The sequence below is a fragment of the Tetrao urogallus genome, assembly GCF_951394365.1.
Source record: "Tetrao urogallus genome assembly, chromosome: 1".
In the NCBI taxonomy this organism is placed as follows: domain Eukaryota; kingdom Metazoa; phylum Chordata; class Aves; order Galliformes; family Phasianidae; genus Tetrao; species Tetrao urogallus.
The window spans coordinates 49,973,481-49,987,377 of NC_136813.1; the positions used below are offsets into that span (position 1 = coordinate 49,973,481).

Here is a 13,897-nt window from a genome sequence, read left to right on the forward strand (position 1 = left end):
CACCTCAGCGAAATGAAGGATTTTCACCACTGACTTCACAAGGAAGAACGATTTTCTCAGTTTCCAAATACTGATGGCCAGCGATGTGCATATGAAAATTCTCTGTACAAACTGAGGACTGAAAGACACAAGAGCTCTGTAAGCAGTATTCATTGTTGTCACTTGAACAGCATGAGAAATGAGCAGGAAATACTTGATGATTTCAATTACATTTTCAAACTCAACAGAATCCAAAAAGCAGCACCTCCCATCAGGAATACAGCTATTATATATCTGAAGAATCACTCCAATCTGTGACAGTGACTAAGCTGCTTTTTAATGTGCTTGTATTATCAGCCTCACGAGGACCTGTCAAAATAACAGCAAAAAAAAAAAAAAAAAAACCAACAACAAAAAAACATTAATACTGTTTGGAGGCATTTTTAATATACAGTTTTCTATCTATAAGAATCATGCTGTGTGAGCAAATATCTCACGAAGTCCACAACTTCAGCCACTGAGGAAATTATAAATGTTGGTAATAAGAAAACTCTTTGTCATAGAATACGATGCACAGCACAAACTCAGTGCCAACATTACAATTCATGTTATTTTTAAAGAGAAAAGTCAGCATGCAGTTTTAGCCTTTAAGCACGCTGAAACGGTAGAACTAGAAGCTGCTGTGTGAGATTGAAGCCGTTTCCTTACCACTGGTTCAAATAATATCACAACCCAGCAGAACACCTGCAGAAGTATCCTGAGTGAACCTCGCAGCTGATTATCATTCTCAAGACCTGCCTATAGCAGAGGGATGGAACCAGGTGATCTGAAAGGTCCCTTCCAACCCAACCCATTCTATGATTCTATGTGCTTTAAGATCCCACGCTTAAGCTTCTTGACAGCTTATATATAAATACCACACACGTTTTTTTTCCTGTACTTCAGTATATGGTATTTTACAACGTGTAATATACCATACTTAACGTTTTCCTCCAGGTGTGACAGGCACTTAAGATTTATAATGTAAAAGAATGACTGTGTTACCTTCCTGTTTTGGCACAGTCTTCTTTGGAAGACCCCACGCATGTACAACAGATGCGGCATTTGGCTCATTTTTCTGAGCTGTTGATCCCTTCTGACCACTGTTATCTTTCATCAACAAATAGTCTTCTTCTATGGATGATATATCCCAGTCATCTTCATCTACTTCTGTGAACTGATGGAGATAAAATGCGCATTTGTTTCTGCCTTTCTCAACAAGATCCTCTGAGATCAGGCTCTCCAAATAACTAAATAAATAAGTAGGCCTTGAAGAAAAATACACTGGTTGCCCAGCCACTGTGACACCTACCGCCATAATTGTAACTTCCACATAATTCAGTAACTTATATACATACATTACGTACACATATTAAAAGGGTTCTTTCTTCTGCAAAGTTGTTATTCCAATGAGACGGAAAATCCTTTAAACATTAGAATGAATACTGCTTACACAGAAATAGAGACGCGATGAGAGACTACGAGACACTATGATACCATGCAAGGTTGTAGTTGAGTTTGCTATATAACCTTTCTGTATTGACACTAAAAAAGTAATGCTGTGATAAAGGCCATTTCAATCTAAAACTCATTTATTTAAAGGGAAAATTAAAGAATAAAATTTAAAAACGTGGTGCTCAAAATTGAAATATGTATTCCTCCAAAGACCGACTATCAAGTATACAAGTTTGATTACTTTTAATTAAATGATGGATTTGCATATCGAGTTCACAAAACTGTCAAATCAAACAGATTAAAAAGGCACGGACCTGCTGCCTTTGGGTTATTTCATCAGCCTGAGAACTAAATATTGTCATCCACCTTTGAAAGAAGAGCTACAGCATTTCCCCATTTGCCAGTCAGTGGTGATTCAATGGAATTAGCCATTATTCCAGAGCTCATCCATAGTATGATAAAGATCATTTCTCACAGAGTTATAACCTTGTTTCACTACAGTCTCTGTTACAATAAAATACAGGAAGTGCTTCCACTGCACAGAAGAAAGGTTCCAATATTATCAGGAAGCAACCTAAGTTACGTTCATACTGGAGAGAAATCCACAAATGTGAACATGTAGTGTGTTCTGAAAAAAGAAACTGGAGTAATGCTGGCTTTTTTGCAACATAATTCAATTTTTTACATTCGTAACTGTTGCAAACAGCTTTTCAGGAGCTGACAGATTTGTGTGCTGTATTATTCACATACCAGGATTCAACATTTTGCTATTTCAAATTATCTGCATTTGGAGGGTGTGGCAGTGAGAAAGTCAGAGTCACATATACTCAAAAAAAGTGTTTCCTCGTTCGCTCAATCTTAGCTGACTTTAAAGTGCAAAATAAAGGGAAAACTACCAATTTCAAACACAGTTCAGTATTGATCGAGTGTAAAATAAATGGTCCCAGTCAAAATTACTAGGCAATTTTTTATTTTTTTTTTTAACTCAAAGGCTCACATCAACAAATCCCATAACTCATACAGTATGTGGTAAACTCAGATAATGCTTGTACACCTTCAGATAAGCACAAAGTCCCTCAGATGTTCCTGAAGGATGTTCTGTAAAACATGGGCCTTTGTTAAACATGACAGTGGATGTATTAGAGAGGTATTATAGTATGGTGGGTACTGAGAATGACCATTAGCAGCTATTACTACTTAAGCCTCCTTATGCTAATAAAAAAACAGACCTTGAGAGAAATCACCTAATTGATGGCATTCGGCACATACATTTTTAGGCACCTTTGAGAATCCTAAGTAAAATGTAGAAAATTACCTTGAACTTGCCTACATTTAAATGTGGAAATATTAACCTGAAGATACACACGTTCCTATACAGTTAGCAAAGAATGCATGGTGGGTGTGTTCTTTTGTAAAGATTCCAGAAACAAAGTAGCAATCCTTGCTCTGGGTTCATAAACTCATTTCTAATTCATTAAGTCCATACCACAACATGCCACTGTATGTTCTGTTTATTTTAAATGAATTACAGCAAAATTACCTTTGCTGAACATAGATTTTAAGGCTTACTTTGCTATAGCTTTTTGCTCTTAAGCCCACATTTCCTAATGCAGTGGCCAAACACTTACAGATCCTTATTAAACTAATGCCCCTAAATGTTACTGTGCCTGTTTTACAGTATCATATCATCTGGCTTTGCAGAGAATTTGAAAATAACATTAGACCCAAAACTACATTTTAATTGCCATGTCTGATTTGATAATTTTGACCTTGGTATGATGTGCAGCTCTCGTACAGTCAACGGACAAATTAGGTGTCAGCAGTGGCAACTGACAGCACCCTACCATTACACCTGCCATTAATACCATCACCCCTTTCTGGAATAGAAACTGGAATAGAAGTGTCACTATCTCTGGGAGGAGTGAAAAATTTCATTTTTAGTCAGGATTGTTAGTCAGGAAGCCCTAAGGTGTCGATTTTATTATGGATAACTGGATTTTCAGTAATCATTATTTGTTTATTAACAACTAATGTACATGAATGTATTTGCTTGAATGACAGAACTAGTATCTCGTCATCTGCTTCAATAACCTACTGCAACTGAAACTGCATTATCTGCTGCTGACTTCTGATTTGGAGCAACTTTTGTTCTTACTAAAAATTGTTCAAGTAAAGATCAATGTGCACCAAAGTGACTTGCTGATTATAAAACACGATAGTGAGGGGAATTCTGGGGTTTTACTGTGGGATAAAGAACAAGTTACGTTAGAATTCTGATTGTGAACACATGCCATACTCAGTGAACCAGTATTGAAGTCTAAGAAAAGTATGATTATTAACTACGTACAGAAAAACAAAATACCAAACTCAAAAGTACAATCTGTCCTCTCATTAAAATGCCATTTGAAGTTCCCTATTAGATAGAGCTCTAGAATTAAAAATACTCTAGGATATTAGATTACCCAAAAAGATTACTTAGCTGTATCTCCAAAAACATCTTTGAGAATTAAGATCCTCACCAATACAGGTTTAACATGAAATAAATGTAACAGATCTTGCTCAATTACTTAATATTCAGTTCAATTACTTAATAATGATTATTAAAATTAATACCTTGGGTTCTTGCACCTCTTCTTTCTTAATAAATGCTTGTGCAACATCTATCCCTCCGGCTGGCCTGCTCTTATTTCCGTGGTTAGAAAGGCTCTTTCCAACTTGTTCAGTCAGTTTTTGAATAACAGCTCCTACAAGTTCATAAAAAACCATTACCTCACAATTTTGATTCAAAATGCAGGCATGATAACTGTTCTTGAGGCTTCACTGTAAATCTCCTGAAAACCTACAAAGTAAAAGCCTGAGAAAGACTGTTTTGGAAAAAATCATAGAATCATCATAGAATCACAAGGTTGGAAAGGACCTACAAGATCAACTAGTCCAACCTTCTACCTGTTACCATTACTACCCACTAAGCCACTAAACCATATCTCAGCACCTCATCCAGACACCTCTTGAACACTATCAGGGATGGTGACTCCACCATTCCATTCCAATGCCTGACCACTCTCTGAGAGATTTCCTTATGCCTAATCTAAATCTCCCCTGGTGCAACTTGCAGCCATTTCCTTGGGTCTTGTTCGTTGTTGGGGAGAAGAGGCCAAATCCCACCTCATCACAACCTCCCTTCAGGAGTAGAGCAGAGTGTGATGACTCTCCCCTGAGCCTCCTCTTCTCCAGACTGAACAATCCCAGCTCCCTCAGCCGCTCCTCATAAGACTTGTGCTCCAGACCCCTCACAGCTTTGCTGCCCTTCTCTGGACACGCTCCAGGGCCTCAATGTCTTTCCTGTAATGAGGAGTCCAAAACTGAACACAGTACTTGAGGTGTGGCCTCACCAGTGCTGAGTAGAGGTGGATGATCACCTCCCTGCTCCTGCTGGCCACACTATTTCTAATGCAGGCCAGGATGCCGTTGGCCCTCTTGGCCACCTGGGCACACTGTTGGCTCACATTCAGCCGAGCATCAACCAACACCCCCAGGTCCCTTTCTTCTTCACAATCATCCAGCCACTCAGCCCTAAGCCTATAACGCTGCATGGGGTTATTGCAGCCATTGTGCCATTAGCAAAGGGCAATTACTGAGGGTGCACTCAATCCCCTCATCTAGGTCATCAATAAAGACATTAAACAAGATGGGCCCCAGTACCGACCCTGGGGGACACCACTTGTTATAGGTCGCCAGCTGGACTGAACTCCATTAACCAGTGCCCATTGGGCACAGCCCTCTAGCCAGTTCCTCACCCTTAGAAGGGTAGACCTGTCCAGGCCACAGGCAGCCAGTTTCCCCAGGAGAATACTGTGAGAGATCGAGTCAAAGGCTTTGCTGAAGTCTAGGCAGAATACATCAACAGCCCTTCCCTGGTCTACCATTCTGGTCATACAGTCACAGAAAAAGTTTGGGTTGGACAAGCACAACCCATGCTGGCTGGGCCTGATTGCCTGGATAGCGCCACACACATGCCACGTGATCTCTCCCACGATGATTTGCTCCATAACTTTCCCTGGTACTGAGGTCAGGCTAACTGGCCTGTAGTTCCCAGCATCCTCCTTACAGCCCTTCTTGTAGATGGGAGTCACATCGGCAAGCCTCCAATCCTCTGAGACCTCTCAAGGCAAGCAGGAATGCTGATATGTGGTGGAAAGCAACTTGGCAATCACCTCTACCAGCTCCCTCAGCACCATAGGATGAAGTCCATCCAGTCCCATGGACTTTTGACAGTCCAGATGGAGGAGGAGCTCTCTAACTGTCCCTACCTGAATCACTGGGGGTGTATTCTGCATTCCATCCTAGACTTCCAGATCAGGGCATAAAATGCCCTGAGGATAACTGATCTGACTATTAAAGGCAGATGTAAAGAAGGCATTGAGAACTCAGCCTCTTCCTTATCCACAGTGGTCACATCCCCTGTTGCATCAAGTAAAGGATGGAAATTCTCCTTGTTTCTTCTCTTACTGTTAATATATTTGTAAAAGGACTTCTTGTTCTCTTTTACTGCAGTGGCCAATCTGAGTTCAAGCTGGGAGTCTGATGGAAGCACAGATCGTATCTTTCTCTGCATGCATTCACCTACTTGGTACTCATGATTTTATTTGACATCTCTAAGCATTACAGTAACATAAATACATTACCAAAAGAACAAATTGCATACAAATACACATACATAAGATAGATACTCTGCCTTTGTTATTTTTTAAACACAGGAATATTACCATAAAAAAAAAATCATGCACAGCTGTTACAACATACATATATGAAAGAAGTGAAAATACCTTTTGAAGTTTTGACAGGTGTTCCTGTTTCTTCAGTTTCACTTTCCTCTGTCCCCTCCAAATCACTTTTGTCAGAAGCCATCTGAAAAGCACTGACTTTGCTGCTCGATGTTTTTGACTGCTTTTGCAACAATTCTCGTGATACATGCAACTGTTTGACATCATCTTCATCTGCTTCTTCCTCTGAACTGAATGGTGGAGTTCTAAACAAAAACACATAAACCTGAGCACTTGCTGAGTTTCAGTGACTGCACTGACATATACATCTTTAAGATTTGTTGTATTTTCCTTTACAGTAACATAAGCATTCTCCACATGTAGAAGAAAAACAGAACTCCCATAAATTACAGCTATCCATAAAAGCACTCAAAAAGAAATTCTGCTGCTAAGTAAACTCAAGAGGTTATTATAATATATCTCTTATATTTTGAGATCTCAGAGATCTCTTATCTCTTAGATGTGATTATTTCCGCCTATGTAACTACCTTTACAAAACCAACACACCAACATATAAAAACTCTTGCCAAGCAAACAACAATAGGCTTTCCTGTGAGAGCAAGGTCCAGGGCCATGGAATTTGCACCACAGAAGTTCTGTTATGTATTCTGTATGATGAAAATAATTTAGGAATTTTCCATAACAATTAAGTTAATCAAGTTAGAATAACTGTAGAGTTGGTAATTAGATGTTAACAGTCAGATCCAACCTACTTCTGTCTTGATGAATTTAGAGTTGCATCACTAATGTTACCCAGAGAACAAAAACTACATAACAATAAGCTTGAGGAGACCTGAAATATTGCACTTAATTCTGGTTACCATAATAAAAAAATATCAACAGGCTGAAAAGATGAGGGTGAGGTCTTTAAATGCTTCCAGGAGGCTGGGAAGTTATTGATTCTTGATTTGATTGTCTCTCTCTGGTTCCCAATAAGGAAAACATCTGCTGAACTGAGAACATTCAGAGACTGTAACAACAGATTCGGATCGGGGGGAGAGGGAGAGTCCAGAAAAGCGTTTGTCATTTGAACTTTGCAATAGGTCTTATGTTGCGAGCACCAATAATGTTTTCTTCAAAAATACAATGGGAAAAGAAAAACATACGTGATACTAGATGTCTTTCTGGAAGCTTTGTTTCCGATGAGCTTCCTGCACGCAAAAATAATGAAACAAGTCATGTCAATGCTGACAGCCAACCAGTTAAAGTTTATATAGAAAAAAAAAAAAAAGAATTACTTTCTTAATTCTTACTATAAACTAGCATGAAATGCATTAGTTAAAAAAAAAAAATTAAAAAAAATCACACCCACAGGGGATTTTTACCCAAGGTATGAGGACTATGAGAGCAGCACTCTTACTTTGGTGTAGATGTATTCTCAGCTCTTTGTTCAGCTGGGCGGACAGCTGTCAAAGACCGTTTTACTGGTTTTTGTGGTATGGTAGAGGAGGAAATTCCCAATTGATTGAACTTCTGTTTACCTGCAAGTGAAGTTTTCTGTCTCATTATTAGAAGCAATGCTTGGCATCTTTGACATTAGCATCTAATGTCTTTCAAAAATTAAAGATGTCTGTACTGCAGATTATGAATTTATAGGGGAAAAAAAAGTTTTTCTTTTTTCTTCAGAACAGTTCAATTCCGATGCATCTTTTCCAATACAAGAGGTAATTTTTCTGCAATTAAACACATCATCAACAGCACTTGGAAGGAAACAGCCTAGTTGGCCTTAACTAGATAGAATAACTAGATGAAAAATTCAGAAAGCAGCTACACACAAGCGTCTCTAGAAAAACATATCTAGATTTTGTTACTGATAAAACATTACGTACTATAGTAGCAGAACTTAATACATACATATAAATATATATATAAAAATTTAACCTTCAGAAGGAATGTAAGGACTGGAAACAGTTCTGTTAGACAATGTTGATCTCTCTACAACCCTAAAGCTGACTTGGTGTTCAAGATACTCTCGAATTCGTTGAATGTCAGGCTCTTGCTTCAGTTTGTGCTCTCTAGCAGATTCAATGGCACGCAGGATTTTATTTAAGCGATCATTCGGGATACCACGGACACCCTAGACAGACAAATTGCATTGTAAACACAAGAGCTATTGTTTCTTGAATTTATTACCCTAGAATTATAAATGCTCTTTAAACTTCAAATATTAAAAAGCTTGTAAGAGAATCATATAAGCTGAAAGGACTGCTAACAGGTGCGGTCATATTGTCCACAGCTGTAATTGGCTGGAAATTCCCTCAGGTTAATGAATTACACTGATTTATAACGGTTGGAAATTTAGCTCTGGATTTTCTAGGTTGAGTGTTGTGGTATAGAAATGAGAAAATAATAAAGAAATGTGTCAAATGTTATCCGTCTTTTAAAGAACACAAAATAATCTCACTGCTTTGATTCCCAAGGATTCCAGTTTTTCCTCCAGGGCTTGCTCCAAAACAACTCTTAATTCTTTAGTTAAAGAAGGATCAGTCTTCAAAGCATTTATTAAATGTTGGTTACTTCTACCTGTTTTAAGTTCGTCTTTCTCAATTTCTGAAATAAGAACGAAAAAAATGCATTTAAAAGGCATCTCAAAAAAACCTGCACTACACAAGACAGTTAAAAACAGCATTGAGGCATGCATTTTTTATAAACACCATAGACATACAAGTCCACCTTTTGTCTACACAGAGTCTATTCTTTTTAAAATCTGGTCAGCTCACTTGGAAACTACCTCAGCATCAAGCACTCACCATCAAAACCGCCTTGTTTTTTCTTGTTGTAAAATTGCCGTAAAGATGCATGCTTGAATATTTAACCACAAAGATCTTAACTTTCAGAACTGTTCTTTGGAACTTCTGATAAAGACTCTCTTCTGATAATTAAGTCCTCTAAAATTGCTATTTCAAATGAACGCAAGACTCCAGTAGCAATTAGAACAGGAATACAACAAACCTGTTCAGAGGAAGAGAATCGAGCGACAGTGATGTCTCACGAAAAAGACCTACTGAGTTCTTTGGAAAGTCCCTACACTTTCAAAAATCTTGGTAAAAACAAAGGCAGAGCATGAGGCAAATCGTTTCACAGAATATACGACTGATACTACTTATCTTTAAAACTCTTTCAAATACAAAGTTCAGTGTCATATTTTCTACTACAGGTCAATGACACCATCATACATACTAGAGCAGACAAAGAACTTTCTACCTCTTTCCCTTATTTTAGGTGTCAGTAAAAACACCAACTCTCACACAAGTTAAAAAGAATCATAATACAGATTCTTAACCTAAATTAAAGACTGACATTTAAGTTAAGTCAGAGTATTAAAAGGTCATACAGGAGAGTGAAGAAGCAAAACACACCCACCTAGAACCTGCCTGTGAAGTGTCTCTGCCAAGGGGGAAATTCTACCGAGTGCTACTTAGACACTAAGTGAAGCAATAATCAGTGGTTCCACAGTACCTGCTTCTGACTGGCAGCAGTCAGCACAGGCTGCAAAGCATACAGAGGCATACAGAACATCGCAGGAAAGCATGCAGTGAACTGAACTCCCAACTTCCCTCTCTAAAATAGAAGGTAAATCTTGGGCAGGAGCTTCTCTCTTTCCAATTTGCTTTATAGAGCTCTGGTGTCACTTGCCAGCCTAAAGACAAAGATATAACTGAAGGAATAATGCCACACCATGACTTTCAAATGTTTTCTTTTTTTTTCTTTCCAAAAGAAATGTGCCACTTTTCCTTCTACGTAAAAAGCTGTCCATTTAGTTCTCATCCAGAAGAAGAATTGAAAAAGCTTCGACATACACAAAGAATATCTAGGTTATTCTAGGATGCTTTCACTGAATCCTGGAAAGAAAGAAAAGAAATAAAGATTGAAAGAGTCCAACTACCATGCTACAAGATCTGTACTGAAGACAACAATATCTGGCTAAAATATTATTTGGCTTTGGGAACTTCGTGGACAACTCATTCCTCAACAGACATGAGGTTAAAAGTTACGTGGCTGGAGAGTCAAGTCCTAGAAGAGGTAAACTACTGGTCAGAGCTGAAAGGTAGAACTACTAGACTGTCCCCAATCTGTAAAAGAGGCAATGAACAATATGAAGTTCTCCCAGAAAGCCTGATGTGAGTTGTCGTACATTTTAAGTGGATGGCTCCACAGAGCTTAACAAAAATCCTGTCCTTTTCTGATGTTAATCCCCACAATAAAATAGGTCCATCTAAAATCATTTTTTATTCACAATTACTTCATATACTAATATGGGTAACAGGACTATCCAGTATTATCCTAAGTAATGACAATATTAGTTCTTGTTAATTATTTAAAAACAAAAGCTTTTTTTGTCAGGAGCCAACTACTTAAGGAACTGTTTTCTTACTCATTTTTGTTTAAAAAAATGAACAAACCAAAAAAGCATTAGATTGGACAGCTTTGAAGACAAGGGATCTCAAGTGTGGTCCACTGCCTCAGCTTCTATATAACCCTGTGAAACATTCTGCCGAGTCAAGAATTTTCACACTCTCCCTTATAAATGGCTGTCATTGCAAACAAAAAAAATCTAGGTCTAACCTTTCAGACTGCATTCTTTCTTTCTTTTGTACTGTAGGCCATGCCTGTAGGCACAGAAGACAACAATCGATCAAAAGAGATGATGGCAAGCAAGAGAAATAGCAGAAGGAATGGGAAAAATGTAAGCAGTCCTTATTTCAGACTAGACAGAGTCACTGGGTTTTCCCTGGGGAAACCTCTTACTTAACCACAGATGTATTCAGATGACATTTTTGTTTTCAAAGCAGCATTATTCCTACAACATTTAAATTCACTGACTATAAAGTTCAAAACTGAGTTTTATTTTATTATTTATTTACACACAGCACAGATTATCATGCTTGGTAGTCACTTGGATTTTCATCTAAAATACTGCTAGCTCCCTCCAGCAGAACACCATGCAAAAACAAACCAACACTTCTTGATCTGACACTGTAAATGTGGCCTTGCCCAAGTTTTCTTTAAATGAAGCAGAGGACCAGCTGCCAAGTTGGCACTGGCAGCTATCAACATGTGGCAAGTCACCAACACTGAGCACAACCCTGGCTGGAGTTGTGGCTGTGCAGAGGTAGGCATAACATACATTACTTGCAAAAAGTATCTTTGGTCCATGTATAAAAGTCGGCAGTTTCAGCTTCCACCACAAACTTCCTTCCTCTGTCTGAACTATTTACGTGCTTATGACAAGTATGTAAAAGTGAGCATACACTGCAATAGCATCAACACCATCAGATTACACCAAAGAATTTCCTAGTGAGGGGGCTACTCCTCATCAATCATTTTTGTTCTGCTTATCTCAACTGCCTTTATACATATGGAATATACCTGCTTTAAGGAATTAAGACTTCCACAAAAACATATTGAACTTGGATAAGGAAATATTTACAAGCACCAGTGGCAAAAAGGAAATTGACATGTACAAGGAATGTTCCCACCCAAACCAGATAAGCATACTCAAGCACAATGAAAAATGCTGTACACATAAAATAATATTCACATTTTTATTTTCAAGAAAAACATGCCACTACATTTTGTTCTGAACCAACCATTACCTTTTTCCTCTTCTGAAAGCTCCTCTATGGGCTCCAGCATATGTACCAAGGGGGCCTGCTCTAATAAAGAGGAAGAACAGGAACACCAGACAAACAGGACAGAAAAAGGTCAAGGTCCAGAGAGGGACAGTAAGGAAAAAAAAAACAAAACACACTGATGTCAATTTTCCTGACTGCTTACAACTGCTTATTAATCACAAACCCAATGCAGTATGATTCTTCAAGGTCATAAATACTGCCTTGATAGGAAATATTTGCAGAAGAGATCCTAATACAGTGGTTACTTGGAGAGCGATTCAATTGCCTAAGCTTGCTGTCCATCATCTCAGATACATCAGCTTTAAGCCACCTGCACGGGTGGCTGATAGGTCACAGAACTCTAGAAAACCCGTGTCTTCTTGGAATGGTAGCCAGGTGGAATGGTTCTAGGCATCTCCAAAGACAAAGCCATCTGAGAGCAAATAAAAGTATATTCTCACTCATCATTTTCATTTAAAAATGCATTCACAAATATTGCTTCTGTGCATTTTCTGTCTTAGTAGTTTACAAAGGGCAGGTGAAATGGATGGATGTAGAAACCCCCTAAAATTATATATATATAAAAAAATCTGATAACTCATAAATCTAGAGAATTAGTAAGCAGTGAATCCATATGCGCAAGACGCAACATTTTTCTATACAGATGTAAATCACTGAATATTTTAAAATAAATTTTGTTGAAAATGTATCATCTGCTTTAAAGGAATCTTGAAATATCTTCTGCTGAAAGAAGGCTTCCTAAAAACACTGAAGTTATTATTCTGTAGGCTATCAAGAGTAACTGCTTTTGCACTAGCGAAGTCCGAGGACAGTTTATTTACCATTCTATGAACTTCATATTTAAGAGATGGATGAAAATGCTTTCATGTCAACTAATAAAAAAATAAGTTCTTAAAAATGTTAATATTTACCTTTCATGAATAAAGGAATTGCAATAAAAACTAAAACTTGAATTTCTTCTAGGTTTATCACAAAAACAGAGAAATGTGCAAGCAATACTTTCAGCATTCAGCTACTGGCAGTACAAAAGAATATGCACTGGCCAGTATTTTGGGTCAGCATGCATTTGCCTCAGCTTCCTCAGGAATCCTCTGACACTGTAAGTGGTTGCCATGCTGGACTGCTGGAAGGAGAAGAAGTGACATTACTGCAAAGATGCCTGTTCCTCAGCACGTCCTGTACAGTAGGGTACAAGTATCAATGCTCTGGGATGGGTTATCACAGTGAATTGAGCACTTGGAGCTAAATGATACAATGTCCCATTTCCAATATTCTCCATCTGAACTGGGACTAAAGAGTCCAAGTTACTGAACTCTCAAAGCTGTTTTTGATGCACTGCTGCCCTTTACCAACTTGGATGCAAAGCTATGACTCCGTTTGGGATGACAGAGACTGAAGCACAGATGAGTGATGCTCTGGTGCAATTTAACTCTATTGCATGGGCATAGGCCCCAGCATTTTTGTTGGCTGGACCTACTAGGCAGCCAGTTGCTACATAATCGGATTTAATCTACAGTCATTTCATGTCTACTTTACTCGGATGCAATCTACTTAAAGGTGATGACTCGTATCACCACAGCCTTGCTGGGTAACTTAATTTTGAAGAAAAAGCCCAGCTCCAAGAATTCAGAATTGAAAGTAATCTGGAAAAAAGGTGCATGTGTATCTCCCTCAGTATACTAGAAACAGAAGTTAAAACCAGTAAAATAAGAAATAGAAAAGCAAAAACAAACAAGTATCACCACTGTGGAAAATAAGTGAATAATGTGTGCTGCATGACGACAGGAGATCGAATCCTAACACATGGAGTGGAACATCTGGAAATTTCAACTTCTCCAGTGTAAACGGGCCTTTCTTTCACTGTACTGTACACGTATTCTGTTTGATATTTACCAAACATCATCTCAAGAAAATGCAGCTTCATTCACCACTCCTGTAGTTTACAGAAAGACAGGTGTAGAGATG

At 38.3% G+C, this 13,897-nt stretch overlaps 1 protein-coding gene across 1 annotated transcript in view; it reads right to left on the minus strand.

Annotated features, from left to right (window-relative positions):
- Positions 1–265: 265 nt before the first annotated feature.
- The window catches only part of DZIP1 (DAZ interacting zinc finger protein 1), a gene marked incomplete at both ends in the record, with an annotated part of 34,464 nt that continues 20,832 nt past the window's right edge, over positions 266–13,897 (minus strand). The window contains 9 exons of the mRNA XM_079539641.1: positions 266–348; positions 1,024–1,195; positions 4,087–4,217; positions 6,300–6,502; positions 7,403–7,447; positions 7,657–7,777; positions 8,178–8,373; positions 8,701–8,846; positions 11,894–11,953. Of these exons, the coding sequence (XP_079395767.1) occupies positions 266–348; positions 1,024–1,195; positions 4,087–4,217; positions 6,300–6,502; positions 7,403–7,447; positions 7,657–7,777; positions 8,178–8,373; positions 8,701–8,846; positions 11,894–11,953 (1,157 nt within the window). The remainder of the gene's footprint in view (positions 349–1,023; positions 1,196–4,086; positions 4,218–6,299; positions 6,503–7,402; positions 7,448–7,656; positions 7,778–8,177; positions 8,374–8,700; positions 8,847–11,893; positions 11,954–13,897) is intronic.